We start from the raw sequence: 19,703 nt of genomic DNA, 5'->3' as shown, positions 1-19,703 counted from the left end.
CCCCCCCCCTCCCCCCCCCCCCCCCCCCCTTACTTCTCCAAGAATTGAAAACTCTATCATTTTGTGATCGCTACGCCCAAGATGGCCTCTGTCCTTATTGGAAAGGCATTGACACAGGCTAGCAACTTGTGTACCCAGGGTCTTGAAAAGGCTTGAGATGGGCGATTTATGGCTTTGTATTGTTGCCAGAAACATGTACAAATGCTAACTTTCATGCAATAATCTTGTTCAGCATACCAAGGAACTCAAGAGACAAAGTTCTAACAAGGCAAAACACATAAAACATAAAAAAGGGCTCACTGAGTATCGTTCCTGCAAGAAACTTTATGGGTGCACAGCGCAAGTGATTGCTTTGGGAAAACAAACAAACCAACCAACCAACAAAACCAGGCTATAGAAATACTTCTGCAACTTTGAATGACTTTGAATTGCTTTGCAACCTTGGCTAAATGCAATTTGGTATCTTTGTATAAGATCAGTAACAAAAAAAAAAATGTTCATAACAGTTCTCACTTGTTCTTGAACTTCTGAGCTGGCAATAGCATATGAAGTGTGTTTTGTCTGACAACACAGCAGTTATTAAATGCTGATACACATTGCACATAAGACTATTCTCAATACAGCTTCTAAACCTCTTTTTACACATTCATTATTTGTGAGATGAACCATTATTTGGGAAATGAACTAAGGTATATATTTTTGACTGAATATAAAACAGAACAAATGCTTCCCTCTTAAAAACATGACTTTTCAAATGTTCAGCAACTTTTTTTTTTCCTTCAGATTTCTCTACGAAAATATTCCAAGGTCTGAAGTAAACATTAAAACATATTCCTCATGTCTTCCTGTTGAACCATAGACTAAATTCTAAAGGTGTAGAAAATGAACTGAATTGAAAAGGGTTCACTTTCAACAAAAGCACTGAAGTAGGACCTAACTTGAAAAATAACATCCAAATCCATCATCGTGGAAGACCTTGGAAAATAATTGTTTGGTTAGCTGACAGATAGGACTAGTGGTAATGAAAAACTTGTTACTCAGGTAGCTTTGGAAAAGGGTATGATAGGACACAACTTGTAAATGAGGTGGCAGAAATGGCCAGATACAATCATTGCAGGTGAAAACTGTTGGGGAGTATTTGTGCGGAATGCAATTTAGGTAATGCCTTTCTTAATATGGTAGAATTTGTGATTCTGAGGAAAGGAAAAGTATGTGCAGCATTGTAAGCACAATATATTAAAAAAAAAAAAAAGGCAGATCAAGAAACTTAGGCAACCATTTTCTATGCTCTCTTGCCAAGAGTCTGAGAGAGAAAGGCTCTTTAAGGGGGCTGGCAATTAATAAAAGGTACTATAATGAAGGAGAAAGGACAAACTGTCTCATGAAGAAAGGCAGGAACAATACTAGAACTCAAAGTGTCTGGTTCAAGAGTTCTTTAAAAATTTGAAAGTCAGAATGAAGTTGTGCAAATGAGTGGAATAAAAGGACAAATACCTAAGAGTGACTACATAGGAATAACACAATAACAGACTAGGATAAAATTAGAGGTTAAGATTAAAAAGGTTACCATTAGCAAGGGACAAAACCCAGACAAATATTCTGTAAATGCATTGGAAATAAAAAGAATTCAAAATGAAAAATCCATTATTTAATGAGGGAGGAGGGCAAATGGCACAGATTTGATACCTTTTTTGTTGCAGACTTCATAAACAGCCATCAGATACTTAATGAAATTAATTTCAATGAAGGAATAGAACTGGAGACCTGAATAGGCGAAAAACTTCTCAAAGATACTGAAGAAGTTAAGTATTTTCAAAGCAGCAAGGACAGATCAAATTCTACAGGCACCTTATGAACTAGCAAAAGACCTCTCTGAATCATTTATGATTACCTTTTAGAAGTCATGGATGTCCCAGAGAACTTCAGTGGGCATAGTAGAGGCCTATCTTTTAAAAAGGGGGAAAATTAAGAGAAATAAAGAACAGTGAGCTACATTTCAAAACTCAGAAAATAAGAGAACTAAAAAAACCGGGGGATGGTAAGGTGATGAAAAGCAGCCAGCGTAGACTAGCCAAGAAAGAAATCAAACCAGGCTTCTTCCTCCCTGCCACATGGATCCTTACCTTTCCTAACCTTTGGTCCTTCCTCTAAACATTCCATAGGAAGTTTCACACATTCTCACAGTCCCATAATAACCTTTAAACAATTCCAAAGTGCCCTTCCCCCTGCAACCCACAGTGAGTCCCCTGCAGGCAGTAGTTCACTCTGCAAGGAGTTCTGAGTGAGTTCCTTTGTTTTTCACACCAGGGACAACAGTCTAATCATTCTCCTTTGGTAGTCTTAGGAGCAGTCAAGTCTGTGTCTTCCAGTTTTCACTGATTAGGTTAACTAGGGTTCCTCTGCCTGTCACTATTCATCTGAACCTCACCAGGCTTTTCTGTTTATCATGGTTAATCACATAGTCTAACCATAATATGGTACAATGACATAACCTGTGACTTGGGACGTTCAAATTGGACACTTGGAAAAGCTTATTCACCAGGAGCAGTGCAGCATGGGAACAGCTTTCCCAGATGGACTGGGAAACCTCCATGCTTGGAGGTTTTTAATACTGGCTAGACACAGCACGACTGAACTGGTGTTGGGGATAATCCTGCTCAAAGTGAGGTTGACTAGAGACCACCAAAACAACCAACGCTTCCATCATCAACTGCCTGGACTTCAGAGATAGTAAACCTTAAAAATATCTAGCATTTCAGGTTTGATCCAGATTTGGCATATTGCAAAATATGATTCAAACTCAGAGTCATATTTTAAACATGACTTATCTAGATATCAGTCAGTTTCAGGATAATTTCTACTACAAAAAAGACATTTAGTAAAATCAGTAAGATGAAAACACTTTCCATTTCAATGTACCAGTTTTACCTCAAGTATCTGATCAAAAACAAATAGCAAAAAGTATTTTATAAGTACCTGCAAAAATATTTGGTTTAACAATGTTAGCTGATTATTAGCCCAAAGATTTTTAGCAAGCAATGTATTGATCTTTGATTTGGATCAATTAGCTATACCATTTAGTTTAAAACGTTGTAGCCTAACCTTGTAATGTAAAAGTCTAAAAATTATTTTCTCATCTGGGACAAGAAGCAGCTGGGAGCATTGCCATGGCAACCATCTCATTTCCAAAGACAGATTCTGTGACTTCTGTTGCTCTCTAGCAACCTCACAGCTGAAGTAGCATTGCTGAAAAAAACAAGAAAAAAAGAGCAGCTTTTCATATAGAGCAATATACTGTCACAAGAAATACCTGGAAGGATCACAAAACGAATGCTTCAGAACATAAGGCAGACTTTAATTAAATTAAATTCTCAGTTTGATGATGAGCCCAGGGAAAAAACAAACCAAAAAACCAAACCCAAAATACATATAACCTGCCACACTAACGTGTGTGTCTGTGCAGCTGACTGTGGAATCAGTCTCTCCTGGAAACGGTGTTATCACAGATCTCACTGTCTCACACTAACTACATGACTTAGTTTCTTGATCCTGGCGTTGTTTAAGGAAAATGGACAGTAATGTGAATAATACACAGAGGGTGGATAGGGTGGGAGCAGAAAAAATGTCTACCAAACCGAGACATTTCACTGCCCACAATCCTCCCCAGGAGACAGGCTGAGATCACATCATAAGAATTAGTCAGATTGCTCCATGACTACTGAAAGGTTTTAAGGAACTGAGGTGTTAAGAACCTATAGTCTAAGAACCTATACAGACTAGAAAACCTGTAATACCTCTTTAATGCACTGATTCTGAAACTTAACCTATAAAATTTAGAAATTAAGGGAAGTTCGTGCACAGATCTCAGGGTTATGGTTTAAAGTCTCATTTATTTACCCTTGCTTCAGTTTGGTTAGCTTAATGACCTTTCCCAGCTACTGCATTTTAAGCATTCCTTGTTATGGCATAATTAGGCCACAGATGATGGTCACTCAGAGGAGACTACCTGGAAGTGTTACAGCAGTACAAGGCCATACACATGTGAAAAGTACATTCCTACAGTGTAAGCTAGGAGCTTTCCATCATCTACTGTCTGCGGCCATCATGTGGAATAGTCATAATGCCACGTTCAACAGCCGAGACCAATACCCCTTGCATTGGCTGGAGAAAAAATACTGAACTTCCTTTCAAAAGAAACATTGCAAACACAGCAGAGCCCATTTCATGGTTTGGACTTCTGTTGATAAACTGTATTAATATTCTCAGTAACACATGTTGTTATTGCAGAAACACCTGCTTATTCAAATTCTTAACTTGGAACATAAAAGAATTATTAGGCAGTAAAAGTATGTAAACACAAACTATATGTAAAGTATTAAAAATATATGAAGAAAAGAGTAGGCAATGTGAGCACCATTTAAAGAAAAAAAACCCAATAAACAGTGCTTAAATCAAGTTAGAAATTCCAGTCTTTATAGTGGTAATTACTTCTTACAAAGAAGCACATTTGAGAAAGTGGAAGTTTATCTAGTTAAAAAAAGGCTATCAAATTTGAACAATGTACAAAAGATTAAAAAAGGCTAACAAGGTACTGCAAAGCTATAAAGGCACTTAATGAGCTTCAGAAGGCAAGTTCAGTCCACCATATTTAAAAGGTGCATAAACAGCTACAATGTATGGAGAGCATGCAGATTTTTTTGTAATACACTTTTAAGATTGAAAGAGGCAGAATTCCTCAAGTGTTTCTTTCCTATATGATACCAATGAAGTGGGCTGAAAGCAGCAGGTGACTTTCAGTGTTAGGTACTGGGATTTAAGTTGACATTTTTCATGAGGAGCTACCCAGGCCCTCTAGACATTCTCTTCTTCCCTCTTCCCCCCCCAAAGGAAAAACTGTAAACAGTGCATTTTGTTAAACTCTTGTATTTTCAGTGAACTGTGGCTGACTCTGTACCGTCTTTCTAATACTCTCCTCAGGGTACGCTTAAAGGGTTTGAAAAAACCCCTACAATAAAATAAGCCTCAAACGTATTACAAAGAAAGCACAGCTCTTTCCAGGACAGATGACCTCTCCACCATTAGCTAGCTACTTGGTGATAGAAATAATTGGTTGCTACCACTGAAACACTTGAAAGCACAAGTGAAGTATAGAATTACTTCTGCCAGCACCAGCTGAATAGATTTTGCTATAGCAATTTCAAGAAGACCTTTGTAGTCTTCATAAAAATGAAGGGCACACAGGAGTGAAAACCTTTGTGTAAATACCACGTGAATAGAATTAGCAGGAAAACAAACCAAAACAAAAGAGGGACTATCAGCAATACAATTCAAATCAAAAAATTGGAGGATGACAAGATAAGGTTTCTCAAGGAATCTCTACCAACTGTCTACCACATGCTTAACATTTTGGGGACCCTTACAAAGTTACAGGTAGAAGTATTATTTTTACAAAAGGTCCATCTGGATCCTTTAATCACAATACCCGGTAACACCACCATGGTTCAATCCTCATCACTTTTGGTAATTATGATGATGGATGCTGCACTTACTCCACTATAAGCCTGTCTTTTAGGAACTGTTCCACCTCTCATCTGATCTCCTCCTCTTTGTAAGAGAGAATGTGTAGCACTGCAAAAATACAACCTCATCAGGAGGCTTAATCTTGTCAGATACTCTTTCTCCTCAGTGTGTTCTACTAACTACCACAGTCAAGAACTTAAATCTTTATTAATACAGCTTACACATTTCCCACCTGCCATGCTGAAGCAATCTGAACCACATCTATAGAAGGCTGAGAAAATGAACTGGTAGGAAAAGAAACACTTCTCCCCACTCCCAAAAATTAGTTCAAAGTCTTATTCTGTTCTGATCCCAGGAATGGGAAGTATTAGTCTGAGTATTTAACTGGATTCTCCTTGCATCTGCATGGTAAACAGCAGTCCTGTGCCCTGCTTGGGTGACTATGAGCTTGGGTGTCCTAGTCTCCAGTCTGAAACACAAAGGGAAACGGTACACCCGTGTGTACCAGACAGCAAGATCCTTAAAGAATCCAGAGAGCTTCTGAGAACATTCTAATATTTCAAACAGAAAATATTCTATTAAAAACCTTTTTACTTTTTTACTTGCTCTGTTTTCAAATGAGTTTCACCACCTTTTATATTACTTTGTGCTGTTTGTCATCAGCTTTAAAGAATCAGTTCAAAACCCAGTTTTGGTCAAAAAATGCCATGAAAGGTTTTCTTTCTGTTGTATATTCACTACCATTTGCCCTTGACTGAATGACAGTCTTTAATTAATTTTTACTCCTATCAGTCATGCAGAACCAAATACATAATAAAAATGAGCTCAACTGTAATCTGTTTTTGTGCATCATCAATAAAAGAGCTAAGTAGCTAAGTTCCACTTGCACAGAAAATTATATTGTCATTAAATCTTCATAACCTTATTGGAAACAAAGTATTACACAAGGTTCACTGCCAGCATAATTTGAAGGAATAACCTCGTAATTTCAAAAGTAGACAGGTTTTCCTGAAGAATCAATATTTATTATGATAGAGGATTCATAATCCTTTATGGATTTTGAAAAAAAAAAAAAAAACACCCCCCCCCCCCCCCCCCCATTTGTGACCTCAAGCAGCTTTCACTAGCTTAACCTGAAAATAGACTAAAACTCAATACTATTCCTACAGACAATTTTGTGACTAAAAGCTCCCTGAATGTTGTATTATTTTATGGTCTGAATCACCAGATTTTACACACAGTATCAACTTCAAAAGAGTCATTAAGATCTAAGGTCCTGTCTTTACAGACACTGAAATGATGAAAGCAGTAAAATTTTTGAAATTCTACTTTTTTCCCACAATTGATACTGCTTGCTTTTTGGCACTTAAAGTGTAATAATGTGTTTTGTAGTCAGTCCATTGGCAGACTATCACTTCCCAATGCCCTGTGCACCACAGGTGCATCTCGTGCTTTTCTTGCCTAAGAATGTGCAAAATGTGCACGTTTTTTTAACCTTTCAACATACTTTCTTCAGTAAATCTGCTTTTCCACTGAAGTTCAAAATTTTAAGTTCTTTCTGTATTCTTTAGCACATCAATAGTAGATGTAAACACTTCTATTGTCCTTCAGTTCATTAAAGAAGCGTACTATATAGCCATATATATCCATATTTCATTCTGACACATCAGAATGAAAAACATGCATTGCCACTAAGTATTTACTATTATTTATATTTCATATTGATTATTTTCCTAAAAGAAGTTTCAAATTAAACAAAAAAATCATAGGAATACAAATTCACCATCTACAATTAATAGCAACAGGATTAAGGTCAGACATGATGTCTTAAAAATTAAAGTTAAATCCTTTTAGTACCTTAAGGTACTGCTATCACTGTTAGCCTGCAAAAATAGGATCCTTTTAACAAGCTGTAAAACAAACTTTGCCCTCTTTGAGCTACTGATCACACACAACTTCTATGCAATTAAAGGTCCATTAACACCCAGTGGAGATGTTTAAATGGATCTTAGTGATTTAATACACTTTTCACTAAATTGGAAGAGTATGTACTTAAATTACCTAGATTACTTTTGAAATCTTGACATGTGGTTTCTTAAAAGGGTTGGTTTAATAAATATGTATAAAGAACTACATATAAATGCTTAATAAAGGTGCTCTTTAAGATTACTTACCGGATTTTCTTCAGTAAGCTCATAGCCACACTCTCTGAGTACCCAATATTCACTACTAAATTTATCCTTACAATTACTTTTGTGAGACAAGCTTCTCATACTTCACACACAAGAAACTAAAACAGAAATCATAAATGATTTGCACAAATCCTGACAGTTGCGTCAGAACCCAAGGCACTTGATTCTAGAGTTTTAAGTCCTCTTCACAAATACAAATCTTAACCACAAACCAGCCTTTCCCTCTGAAGCAATACACACCCCATTTACAGAGTCATTATCATCCCTATTTCATCAAAAAGAGCACCAACAAATATTTCCTTTGTTTAAAAATGAGGTGAGATATCTATATATCAAATTTCTTCCTTACATGTGAAGAATGGAAGCATCTTTGATGAAGTAATTGATAAAATTACTTAAAACTGTTCTAAACACTTTCCAGGCCATCTTAAATGACTAATAGTTGAAAAAGACTTAAGCAAAATACGTCTCCTCTCCCTTCTACACAGCCCGTCATAAACTCAGAGTTGCCCACTCATTCAGAACATGACTAAATGAGCTCTTAGGCTACAAATCCGTAAGATGCAGTGAGCTGACTGTATTATTCTCACTCACTGCCTGAAACAGAGAAGAGCTCCTGCTTCTAACTGCATGCCTCTAGTGCTTACTTTCTGCTGGTTCTGGTATTTGATCCTTCTGTGAGCTGATTTAACTCTCTAAAAACAGAAATAATAATAACAGAAATCTAGCAGAAGTATCGACAAATTTCTCGTTAAGTCAACAAATGGCAAAGCCTGAGAAGTACCAGAACTTGTAGCCAGAAAGCAGCAGGATTATACAGTCCAAGCTGAGGGAGCCGGTCTTCCTCCTTTTGGCAATGAGGAAATCAGCTTGTCTATAGTCCAACCAGATTCTGTACATCTTTAATTTCTGTTCTGAGGTGTTTCAACTTACTGTCTGCCTTACATTATCTCAAGTATCCTCACTAAAAGGCAGCTGGTTTTTTTGGGAAAACAGAGATGTCACACCTAACACAGAAGAAAGGCTACTAAAAATCTGTAAATAAGGACAAAGAATTACAACTGAACTATACCAAACATTTTCTTTCTGCAGAAAGACAATCTTGCATTATACTAGTAACTGCAATAGGAAAGCTATCAAATAAGCTTTGCCTAGTGGCATTTATGATAGCCCAAGACCACGTTACAACTTTTAAGTGCCCAAGCGACTTTAAGTGACTAAAGCACTCTGGCAGGAACCTCTTTTCTCACTTGACACACACAGATTCCAGCTCTAAATTTAAAAAAAAAAAAAAAAAAAAAAAAGTTGGAACCATTGTAACTAGCATTCAGCAGCAGACCAATACACTTCTACAAATCACTTTATCACAAAGGTGTCTGAAAAGGAGGGGAATAACATTAGGTAACAGGATTTTGGGGCTTGGATTGTTCAGATAACAGGTTTCTGGGGGTGGGGCACAGTTTTCTGTTGAGGAAGGCAGGGAAATAGTACACTGCATCTGATCCTGATGCACAAAGAAATGGCCTGGACCTTGATATATCAGTTCTAAGAAAAAGAGAAGTGTTGGATATTCCACATGCTCCTTCCAAAGTTTTATAGGATCCTTACAATTCTTGTCAATTTTTTCACTCTGAACTCTTCAGAGACTTTCATCTTTTCATGGCCTAAATTCTCCATTTGCCCTTTAAGGATGGATCAAGACCATGAACAGACACAATGAAAGGTGGAAATATTGCTGTTCTTACCTTTGTAACAAGGAAAAAATGCATCAGTATGATTAATGACTGAACAAACTGTGATTAAAACAAGTTAAGGCAATTTAATTGTCATTCCAATTACTGTTAAACAAAAGTAACTTGTGGCTTGTACTTTCCAGGACAGCATAGTAACAAAGCTAATTGCTCCATCTTCAAAGAACTGTTCCCCATTTTCCCTATGAATTTTTCAGTAAGATACTGCTGAAAGAGGAGTTTTTTGATTTTTTGTTTGTTTGTTTTTTTGCAAAGGCAACATGACACTCATTTCAGTAAATCCTTCTGGCAAGAATATCCAAATATCCTCTTGTCTCTATTGTAAGTATTTCACTTAATATACAAAACAAAAAGACCACTCAAGCAAAACAAAAAACAAGACCAAAAATGTGCAGCCTATTTTGCAAAGACTGAAATCTTTCATTGTCCAAAAACCATTGGTTTATTTCTTCTCCAACATCTTAAAAGTTGACTTAATCCTATGAACGAGTACTTAGTATTTTGCAGCTTTTGTTTCATAGCATACTTCTAAGTATGTAGTCTAAGACAATTCATAGCCCTCCTAAGTGTTTGGCAGAACAAATAAATGCTTCAGGTATACTTTAGGTGAATGTTAAATACCATTTTTGGAATCAGATATACATTACCCATACTGCATGGATACTGTTACCTAAGAAGTTAGCAATTGTAAAAATAGAAAGGAACAGCATTTATGCTAAAACAAACAAATTTATGGACAGTTGCTAATGGGGTTTGGCAGGTGTTGCTGTCATTTTAATTTGCAAATGTTCATCTAGTGGAGAACAATTTTTTTCAACTCTTCTCTGAAGTTACTGGGTAGCTTGAAAAGATACTGCACTACAGACACACAGGTATGCTCAAAGTTCTGCCAGTGACTTAGCATACCTAGAGATAGCCATATACTTTGGAACATAATTTAAAAAATGAGTGGGATTTACCTTCCTACTATCCTTTTTGGTTTTTTTCTTTCATTTTAAACATTTTGTTCTGTATTTGGCCTCAAATCATACCACTGATAAGATGAATGCACAGCACACAGAAAACTAAGAACCAGAAGTGTTGCAGAAGCGATACATGTGATTTAGAAAGGGAAGATCCAAGATAAATGTTCATCATGTTACATAGATACCTTGGATTCATAATTAACTTAACAGAGCTTAAAAGACTTTCTGATGCAGGATGCTTTGCATTTCTTCCCCGCCCAGAGTTTTTAGCAGAAAGTAGATCAGAATCAAACTGGGCAATAAAAAGTGGAAAGTCCATGAACTAAAGTGTACAGACAGCAAATAGTGTAAAAGAAAATCATTTTATAAGTAACACGTACAACAAGCTGATAAAGCAAATGACATACTCAGTAAACCCACAACTCAATTTTGAAAGGAGAATTTGTTCATTTCAGAACTCAATAGCAAGTATAAAACATTAAAGCCATCTTAAGACTGAACTCCACTTCTGTTATCTTTGAATTTTTTTATACATTGTCTTACGATTAAGACATTCATTACAGTTTAGCACATCATATAATTTACAATAATTCTCTACAGAACAATATAGTTAATTCAGTATCATCAGTAACTTTATACAGATACAGTATTGAAGCCATGTCCTCTTTTGCTTACCGTCAAGTACAAAACAGCTTATATAGACTAAAAAAAGCTACACACCACAGTTGTAGCATACCGTGTTTTGTGCCTGATTAAAGTTTACAGTAGTGGCTTTTTGATCTTTCAAGACAAATAAACATGATACCACATAACAAACACTTGTGCAAACTCAGGCTTAGGAGGAAGACTTAACTACCTCCTTTTTCCAGAACTACTTTTCCCTGCTTTACTGCTGCTACTACCAGACTTGCTGGAAGATTTTGAAGAGAAAAGTCTTGTCATGAATTCGGAGACATCTGGCAGCTCATGGTTGGAATTCAGCATGTTCATTGATTGCTCCATTTCCTGTGTGCAAAGATTAGATAACCTTAATAGCTCATAACAGTTCTGGCTGTTTCTAAGGCATCAGTTGAAAGATCATATCAGGAAGATGCCAGATCTTCCCAAATACTGTTTTACTATTTGTAGTCCTCCAGGGTACATATTGCTACATATTTTTATGCAACCACAGCCAAATGCCCAGCTACAGAAACATAAAGCCCCAAAACTAAAAGCACTGGTGTACGGAAAAAGGTAACCATGTCTTAAGCAGTTTTACAGGGCAACCACCGAATTAAAAAAAAAAAAAATCTAAAAGAAAAAACGCCATTATTTATTTTCAGCATTACTTTCCTCCATTTTAAAATTTAAGCTTTTGTCTAGATTTTCAGATCTGTGATCTTACAGATTTCACATACTTTTGTATTTTCAAATTAGTATTATTTATGCTAAATCTAAAAAATTTTGGAAGCTGTTTGAAGGGATTAGATATTTTTATTGCCCTACTCTGTAACATCAAGCTATTAGTGTACAGCAGCTAAGTTTTCTTTGTTTCATGAAAGGAAGGATTTTAATATAAGACCGTATATCCAGCTAAGCTTAATGTAACTTTAGAGTTTAGCATAGTGGCTCTACAAGACTGATTAGTATGGTTTAAAACAAACAAATCCTGAAGTACTTTTAATGCATACAACAGCTGAACTGCACATCTACAATGTGATAACGCTTATAGTAATTGCCAATTTAATGTGGGATTGTCACCTTGCTCTTCTGGTTACCATTCAGCATGATACAGCTTTAACTGTCTTCAAGGTACAAACAAAGCAAAAGCTGTTATGGTAGCCTTCGTTACTATTGCATCTATACTACATCTGTACTTAAAGTACTTACAGTAGCTAAATCATTAAGTTTCTGTATAAACTAGTACTGTGCTGATTCCATAAAGAAAAAAACAAGCTAACTTGAAAAATGTAATACAAACTTCATAACCTCTACAAGAAAACTGGAGGAAGTATGGATATACACTTAAGAATTTAATACATGGTCATCTAGAGAATGCCATTACAACCGAATTCTTAAAAACTACCTTCTCCTATTCTTTAATTTAAATTACAAGCAAGATTCCTTCAACTTAAAATTTCTCCTTAACAAGTCATATCAGTCAGCTAGTAACAACTAAATCGTCAGAAGTTCTGATGGTTTACCACCACAATGGCCTGTCTGTAAGCAGTGTCAGATCAGTGAAAAAAGTAAGCAATAAGTGATTTTTAAAAAATTCAACTTCTAAAGTTCAGCTTGGTTTGAAGAACATGCCACAGATATCTAGTATATCTTTGTATCATATTTTCAATCAAAATTAAAGCCAAAAAAGCATTACATAGCTCTGCTATGCTTTTTATAGGTATTACTTAAAAAAAAAAAAAAAAAAAAAAAAAAAAACCCAAACACCTAAAAAGAACTACTGAAGACAGTGGTCATTTAGAGGAAAAGGAGTTTAAATTAACAAAACCCTCAAAAAGCAGCCACCAAGACAGACAAGGAATACTTCTAAAAATACAAAAAGATTTAACAAACACCTTGAATCTCCATTTTGTCCTAGCCTTCTGCTATTCGGTATTTTGCATGATGAAACAACAATAAATCAGATAATTTATTGACTACATTAAGACTCCATATCATATACACTATTGTGACATCTGGATTTAACAGTCTTGTAAACTATGTGATTTAGGTTGATGGATAAGAGAACCCCACATCATACTCTTCTCAACACACCTGATGCTTATTAAATTATGTCTAAACCCAAAGTGCTAGGCTTAAGCATAGTGCATTGGAAATCTATAGAAAAAAATAGCGTTTGAGAAATCATATTTATTGCTCTAAAACTCAGGAAAACACCATTCATACTGTAATACTTTCAAAGCTGTGCCAAACAATTTAATTCCGTGTTGTGCTGTTTAACAGCAAATTCATGAGTTGGAAATGTTAGAATTCATTGTTAGAACAGCAACACTGTATTAACTGAATAAACGATGCCCATTAAGACTTCTTTAAAAGTCTGGGTTTGTTTTTATTCCTTTTCTGTACCTTAAAATCTCATTATCTTTGTTCTCTCTATCTGTATCAATTGAACGTACTTACCCGTCTCATATCAGGATCACTGGTGTTGACAACTTTAGGCAAAAGCACAAATATCAGTAATGGAAGAACCATCATCATCACCTACACAGAAAACAGCAAATACTTCTTCAGCTTATTTGTTGCTCCAGACGTTTTTAGACATACTGACATAAAGATTTAGCTGAACAGCCGAATTCTAGAACTACTGCATTCTGAGTCAGTAACCCAGTAACAGCAATCCACTTGTCATGCAAGAAAACTGATAAGGAAGTATTATGTTTTAAACAATAGATTTCAAAGTTGGACCATTAAAGTAAATGCTTGTTATCTCTTTCAACTGTTAGAACTACAGTCTCGCAACATGTTGATCTCCACACTACTAGACCAGACTATGGGCTATTTTCAGAGGACATACGTTAATGGAGCGAGTATACAGGGGAGGAGAGATCATAGAAAAACCTTCTATTTGTAAACACATAAAAACCAAAGAAAAAACAATCCTCTCAGAAGAGCAAAGCGTGCACATGTTTTCTCAACTGTTTTACTCCCGGTATTCTGAAGGATAGCTATATTTGGATCCTTAGCATACTTTTAACCTTTGTGTGTTGCTTGTACGTACCATAGGGTTCATGAGGAAATCTGTCCATCCCCAAGATTCCCTCTTTATAAAGTATGAAGGAGGTCCAGAAGATTTCATCTGGAGTGGGTATGGCAGCCTGACAACTTCAGAGGTTTTAATGTAATTCACATATCTTGCTCTAATAAGCAAAATGTAAATAATTAAAAATATAAATACAATCTCTAACAAATAATAACGGTAATTTAATAATATTCCAAAGTTTTAATAACAGACTACACACAAAACCATCTGCGAGGCAGTGTCAGATAGGCTTCACTTTTCAGAAGCTAATTTCTCTCAGCAGCATACTTTATGGAATCAAATGATACTCTACATTTTTCCAGGCTAGCTATTAGGCTTGATATGGAAAACAGACTTGCAGATCAGAAACATCAGAACTATTTTTTCAAATGTGACTTCTGCAAAACATTTTTTCTCACCTTGGTAACGAGCAAGAAAAGCAGCAATGTTTAAAGAGAAGGTACAGCTTTGAACAGTGTAGCGTAGCTTAAGCAGAGTTTGCTCTGGGCAACAATTATTTATTTATATATGAAGTTAATACTACCTTTTCCCCGTAGTGCAATTTATCATAATTTGCATTTATCAACACTGAATCTCAGTCTTTTTTACTTTACAAGGTCTTCTTTTGATAGTTCTTCACTAGTATTCTTCACTTGGGCCTAGTATTTAGATAGTTACTTGGCACTATCATCTAACTTTGTCACTCTTCACCCATTTTTCATGATTTATGAATACTTACCCGTCTTGAGCAACTCCAGGCATGACTTCTGCCCATTACAAGAGAAATAATTTATTCCTTCTGAATTTTTCACCAAATATTCATCCACAGAATGTCCTTCCCTCCTACCTTATAACTACATATTTTCCTCCAAAGCTTTTGAGATTTTCAAGTAGCTTTTATCAAACACATCCGTTATCCACATGCTGTTTCATCTTTTTGTTTGTTTTCAGTGGTTTTTTTTTTAAGGCAGAATTTCCCTTAGAAAAGCCCAGTTGACGTTTCCCCCCCCATGTATCACATTTTTTCGTGCATCTCCCAGCTGTATTCCTCATTATAGTTCCTACCTGTTTGACTGGTAGAGATGTCAAGCCCACTGGTACTTTGCTCTGCAGACATACCCTAGTAGTTTAGTTAAATGTCAAATTTGTTACCTCTAGTTCTCAGACACCAAAACAGTGCTAAGTCAGAGGTTATACACAGTATTGTGTCTATTTCACCAAGTTCCTTCCGTATTTATTACATATTGATTGTTGCCAATTAGATACTGCCTAACAAAGTACAAAAATAAAAATTTCATAAAGCTTGAAAAAAAAATCTAAGCACAAATTGTGCTATTATTATAATAAACAGACTGTTTGCACTGTTTTCAGTTTGAGATTTCAATTTTTAACCTTCCCTAAAAATACTGCTGCAGTGTTTTTATTGATGTTTGTACTCCTAAAACATAATAGCATATTTTATAAGATACTGTAAAAGACAAACTGGAAGTTAAGATACTACATGTGCACCTGAACAAAGAAAAAATTAACTACAAACATATTCATTTAAATGAAAATCACCTTATTAGATAGGATAGCCATTTTTCTGTATTACTTACTGAATAGTGTGCAGTTACAGATGCACAGTTATAGTTGTTAGAGATAACATTATCTGGCCATAACATAAAAAATAGCTAACAATGCTACAGAAATACTGCAGGCTGGCAACCACCAGCATTTGCCAGTAACTGTAAGGAGTATCTTATGGAAGCGTAACATAAATTTTTTGGAATTTGGAATTAGAATTTCATTGTGCCAAGTCTTGACAGAACATTTACCAAAAAAGAGAGGAAAAAGGGAAGAAGAAAAAAAAATGTATTGGCAAAAGATAAAGCAATTAACTAGATTTTATTTCAGGATAGCTGCATAAGAAAATAACAAGAGTAAACAAGTAAAAGGACTCTTTTTATCCATTTCCTCTTATTTAAGGCTATACATATGAAACAAAGAAGGAAATCAGACTGGATTTTAAGAAATGTGCTCCCAGAAGTGATGTTAAAAGAAGCTGAAACATGATCTGAAATGGAACACGAGATCTACAGTACTGTCTATATTACTTCTTATACTGTGCTGTCAGGCATACTTAATAGATCAATACAGAAGCAAATCAGGAAAGGCTCACCTCATTTTGCCTTTTGAAGTTATGTCGACTCGCACAGGCTCAAATTTATGAGCAGGGGATATAACTTCCACTACATAAGATCCTGAAGGTACATCGTGAACCACAAAACTTCCATCTGTCCTGAAAAAAACAGTAAGTTCCACTACATTTCAATATGCTCCAATACACAAGAGAGGGTGCTTTATTTGTTTTAAAGAAGAAACTGTAATAGTATCATTTAATATTATAAATCTTAATACAACAACAATGACCAAAAGGAAAATTTAAATTGCTTAGCACTCATAATATCAAGCCCCTTAAGGTCATTCATCAATGTGTGCCACAACAGTAGCAGAAATTACCATTTACGTTAAAGATTTTCTCATGCCCTCAAGCTATTGTCTTGATGGAGGAATAATTTAACAGCCAAAGTAAGATTTGAAATGGTTAGATTTCATGTATTCAAATGATGGCAGAATCAACCTACACCTTCCTTCTCCTTCTGAAATACACACAATGAAGTTTACTTTGCTTCAGTACGCACACAATGAAGTTTACTTTGCTTCAATACTTCTGCTGGAAGCAAAAAAAAACCCAAATTGACATCCTACATAGTGTGGGTAGATATTAGAGATGACTCGCAATGCACAAAAATTGCGGTTTGTGCCTTTATTGCAAAATAGAGGTTTTTACTTTTAATCGCTCCCTTTAGGACTAGCCCACGCTGGAAAGCTCTATCACAACAATAAGGAAACAAAGAGCTCTGAACATATCCACAGAAGGGATTTTTAGACAGACTACTTGCATTTTAAAACATGAAACTTCAATATTTGGTGAAAATATTAGTAAAAGGATACCTGAAAGCTTCAGCACCAGTTGCTATTAAATTAAAAGTACAGAAGCTTGTAGTTTTCCTCCTACATGCTTCCAGAAGTTTCCAGAAGAAAAACTTAGTGTTATCTAGCCTTTTACAATTAATATAAAAGACACCTCTCCTAAAAAATAAGACTCAAAGTTAAGACAAAAAAAGTTGTTCAAAGAAATAAAAAAAGTAATAAAACCTGACACATTAGAAACTTGCATCAGGAAAAAAAAATAAATAAATGAACCCTCGTAAAAGCAAACCCTCAAAAAGAATTTTGTCCTTATGTCCTTCACACAAGTTTTCTCTCTCAAAGATGTATATCACTTAAGGACCTTCCCACCACGGAGACAGAAGCATATAACCACTACTGTGTAGATGGGTTTCACTAATACTTTATGTGATGATTTGAACCTCCAAGAATGCTTACACTATCTTGTATTGCAACTGCTATAAGGATGTTTTCCTAGGAATTTCCTTTTAATTTTTAATTCTTTAGAGTATTATTTTGATAAAATTATAGTTTTCTTCTAAAGATTTATTTATATGACAAAGCAAATTCTCACTTCATATAGTGCTATCCTACACTGCTTTTTTAGAAGAAAAAAAGTTTCATTTTTGTTACAGTGGGGAAACCAATCAGAATTATAAAAATGCCTGTACTAGAGAATGATTCTTGAAATACTCAAAAAGCAGCTTTGCTGTGTCAAATAATTATTTTCCTCTTTTTGATAACTGGAATGACATCCATGTAATATATAATCAAAACCTACCAGAGAGATGGTGACAAATATATCTCCTGATATACCAAATACATTTAAATCTGTCACCAAAAGTGAAGGGTCTTTCTACTGAGCCTGAAATATCACTGTTATTTAAGAAAACCGTTCTTTCTTCTAACACAGTTCTTACTAAAAATATACTGCCATCCAGTACTGTGCTCATTACAAGTGACAAAAAAAATCCCAACCAACATTAAAGCACTTTTGCCAAAAAGTACCATACTTAGGGTAGTGCAACATCTACAAATATGTTTATCAAACTGAACAAGTGACATAATATTGCTTGGATTTAAGTTATATCAATATAATTTGATACACCTATAAACAGACATATCAAATTAATGTAATCAATAGAGCTTGGTATCTAGGTTACACTGTCATAAATACGGTATGCTCTTAGGTAAGACTATTTCCTCATATTTCAGACAACTCAAGTTCCAAGCAAGCATTTGGAAGCTTACCAACTCCATGGTATTTATTAAATCAGCTACTAATTATGCCAGGCTCCCACAACATGGTTGTACTGGCTTATCAGGTGCTACACTGACAAGATTCTGCAAGTTTTGCAGAGTAAAATCTGTTGTGTTAACCCAACGACAGTTCCCAGAGTCAAAGTTCAGTTCAACTTCTACTGTGGAGGGAATAATTAAAAATGATTGGTATTTATGAGATGGTGTATCTTAATTTCATATAAACTTTCTCATTTTAACACATAATTTTAAAAGGAATGTATTATACTGTACTGAAGATTACAAAAATTCTTTTAGAATTAGCTTCTACTCTTCGAACTATGAGATCAGTTCAATTTTAATTGAGGACATTTTCTCTGCCTTATTATCTCTAGATCCTTTGCTAATCTAAATATACCTACTACCACCTGAGACTGCTAATGTGATTCTTTACAGCTTCCACATACATTTGCATGATCTTGTGTGAAGCAATAAAGCCATATCCCTTGAAATGGCTTTCGCTGGTACAGTGAAAAAGTTTTTCACAGGTACTGCAATAGATAACTACAACTCTTAACTTTTTGCCACAAACATTTCTCCAGAACGAGTAAATTCTTAGCTAAGGAGGGGCTCTTAAAAAAAGTGTCAGAATTCGCACCCGCAAAAGCCGAGAACATCGCCCTCCAGAATTTAATGCAAACGTGTTTTTTGTAAATTAAAACTTAGTTCCACCTTTTCGAAGGATGAAGAGCCAGCGGCCTTAGTCACCGATTTGGTTACGTCTGCAGGAGGCCGAGAACAGCAATCCCTACAGCGCTACAGGCTCCCACTGCAGGCCCGGCCGTGTCCAGTGCCTTACAAAGTCAGGGACGAGCAAAGCCGCAGTCGGACGCGAGGCGTTCGCCTCCGCAGCCGTGCGCTGCTAACCGGGGCAAGGCCGCTAACCCGCAGGGACCCGCTCCCCTCTGCCACAGCCGGCCGCCATCTTACGGCCCCGACTGCAGGAGGGAGGCCAGGCGTGCCCGGGGCGCGGAGGCGGAGGGTATCTCCGAGCGGCACCCGCGGCGCCGGGCGACACCGGCCCGAGCCCGGCGAGGGACGCCTCCTTCCCCGCCGGGACCAAGCCCCCCGCCCCGCCCCGCCCGCCGCTCACTTCAGGAAGCCGACGTGCTCCTCCCCGTCCACCAGCACCCGGGCCCCCGCGATCCAGTCCTGCGGCTTCACCCCGGGCACCACGGCCCGGCCCTCGATCTTAAACCGCTCCCCAGGGCCCGCGCCGCCCGGCGACTCCGCCGTCCCCGCC

General features: G+C 36.4%; 2 protein-coding genes across 2 annotated transcripts in view; both read right to left on the bottom strand.

Annotated features, from left to right (window-relative positions):
* Positions 1-3,170, bottom strand: part of LOC104835936 (fibrinogen-like protein A) — a 13,914-nt gene extending 10,744 nt beyond the window's left edge. The window contains exons 1-2 of the mRNA XM_010574207.1: positions 3,103-3,170; positions 1,892-1,942 (exon numbers count right to left, since the gene is read on the bottom strand). The gene's annotated coding sequence lies outside the window, so the exon portion shown is untranslated. The remainder of the gene's footprint in view (positions 1-1,891; positions 1,943-3,102) is intronic.
* Positions 1-19,697, bottom strand: part of EMC7 (ER membrane protein complex subunit 7) — a 25,796-nt gene extending 6,099 nt beyond the window's left edge. The window contains exons 1-5 of the mRNA XM_010574208.1: positions 19,554-19,697; positions 16,329-16,448; positions 14,147-14,285; positions 13,549-13,629; positions 11,285-11,433 (exon numbers count right to left, since the gene is read on the bottom strand). Of these exons, the coding sequence (XP_010572510.1) occupies positions 11,285-11,433; positions 13,549-13,629; positions 14,147-14,285; positions 16,329-16,333 (374 nt within the window). The 5' untranslated portion in view covers positions 16,334-16,448; positions 19,554-19,697. The remainder of the gene's footprint in view (positions 1-11,284; positions 11,434-13,548; positions 13,630-14,146; positions 14,286-16,328; positions 16,449-19,553) is intronic.
* Between the last annotated feature and the right edge of the window lie 6 nt (positions 19,698-19,703).

The sequence above is a fragment of the Haliaeetus leucocephalus genome, unplaced genomic scaffold, assembly GCF_000737465.1.
Source record: "Haliaeetus leucocephalus isolate CR32 unplaced genomic scaffold, Haliaeetus_leucocephalus-4.0 Scaffold417, whole genome shotgun sequence".
NCBI lineage: Eukaryota > Metazoa > Chordata > Aves > Accipitriformes > Accipitridae > Haliaeetus > Haliaeetus leucocephalus.
Note: the sequence above shows the minus strand (reverse complement) of the source record. Positions and strands in the feature narration are given on the sequence as shown.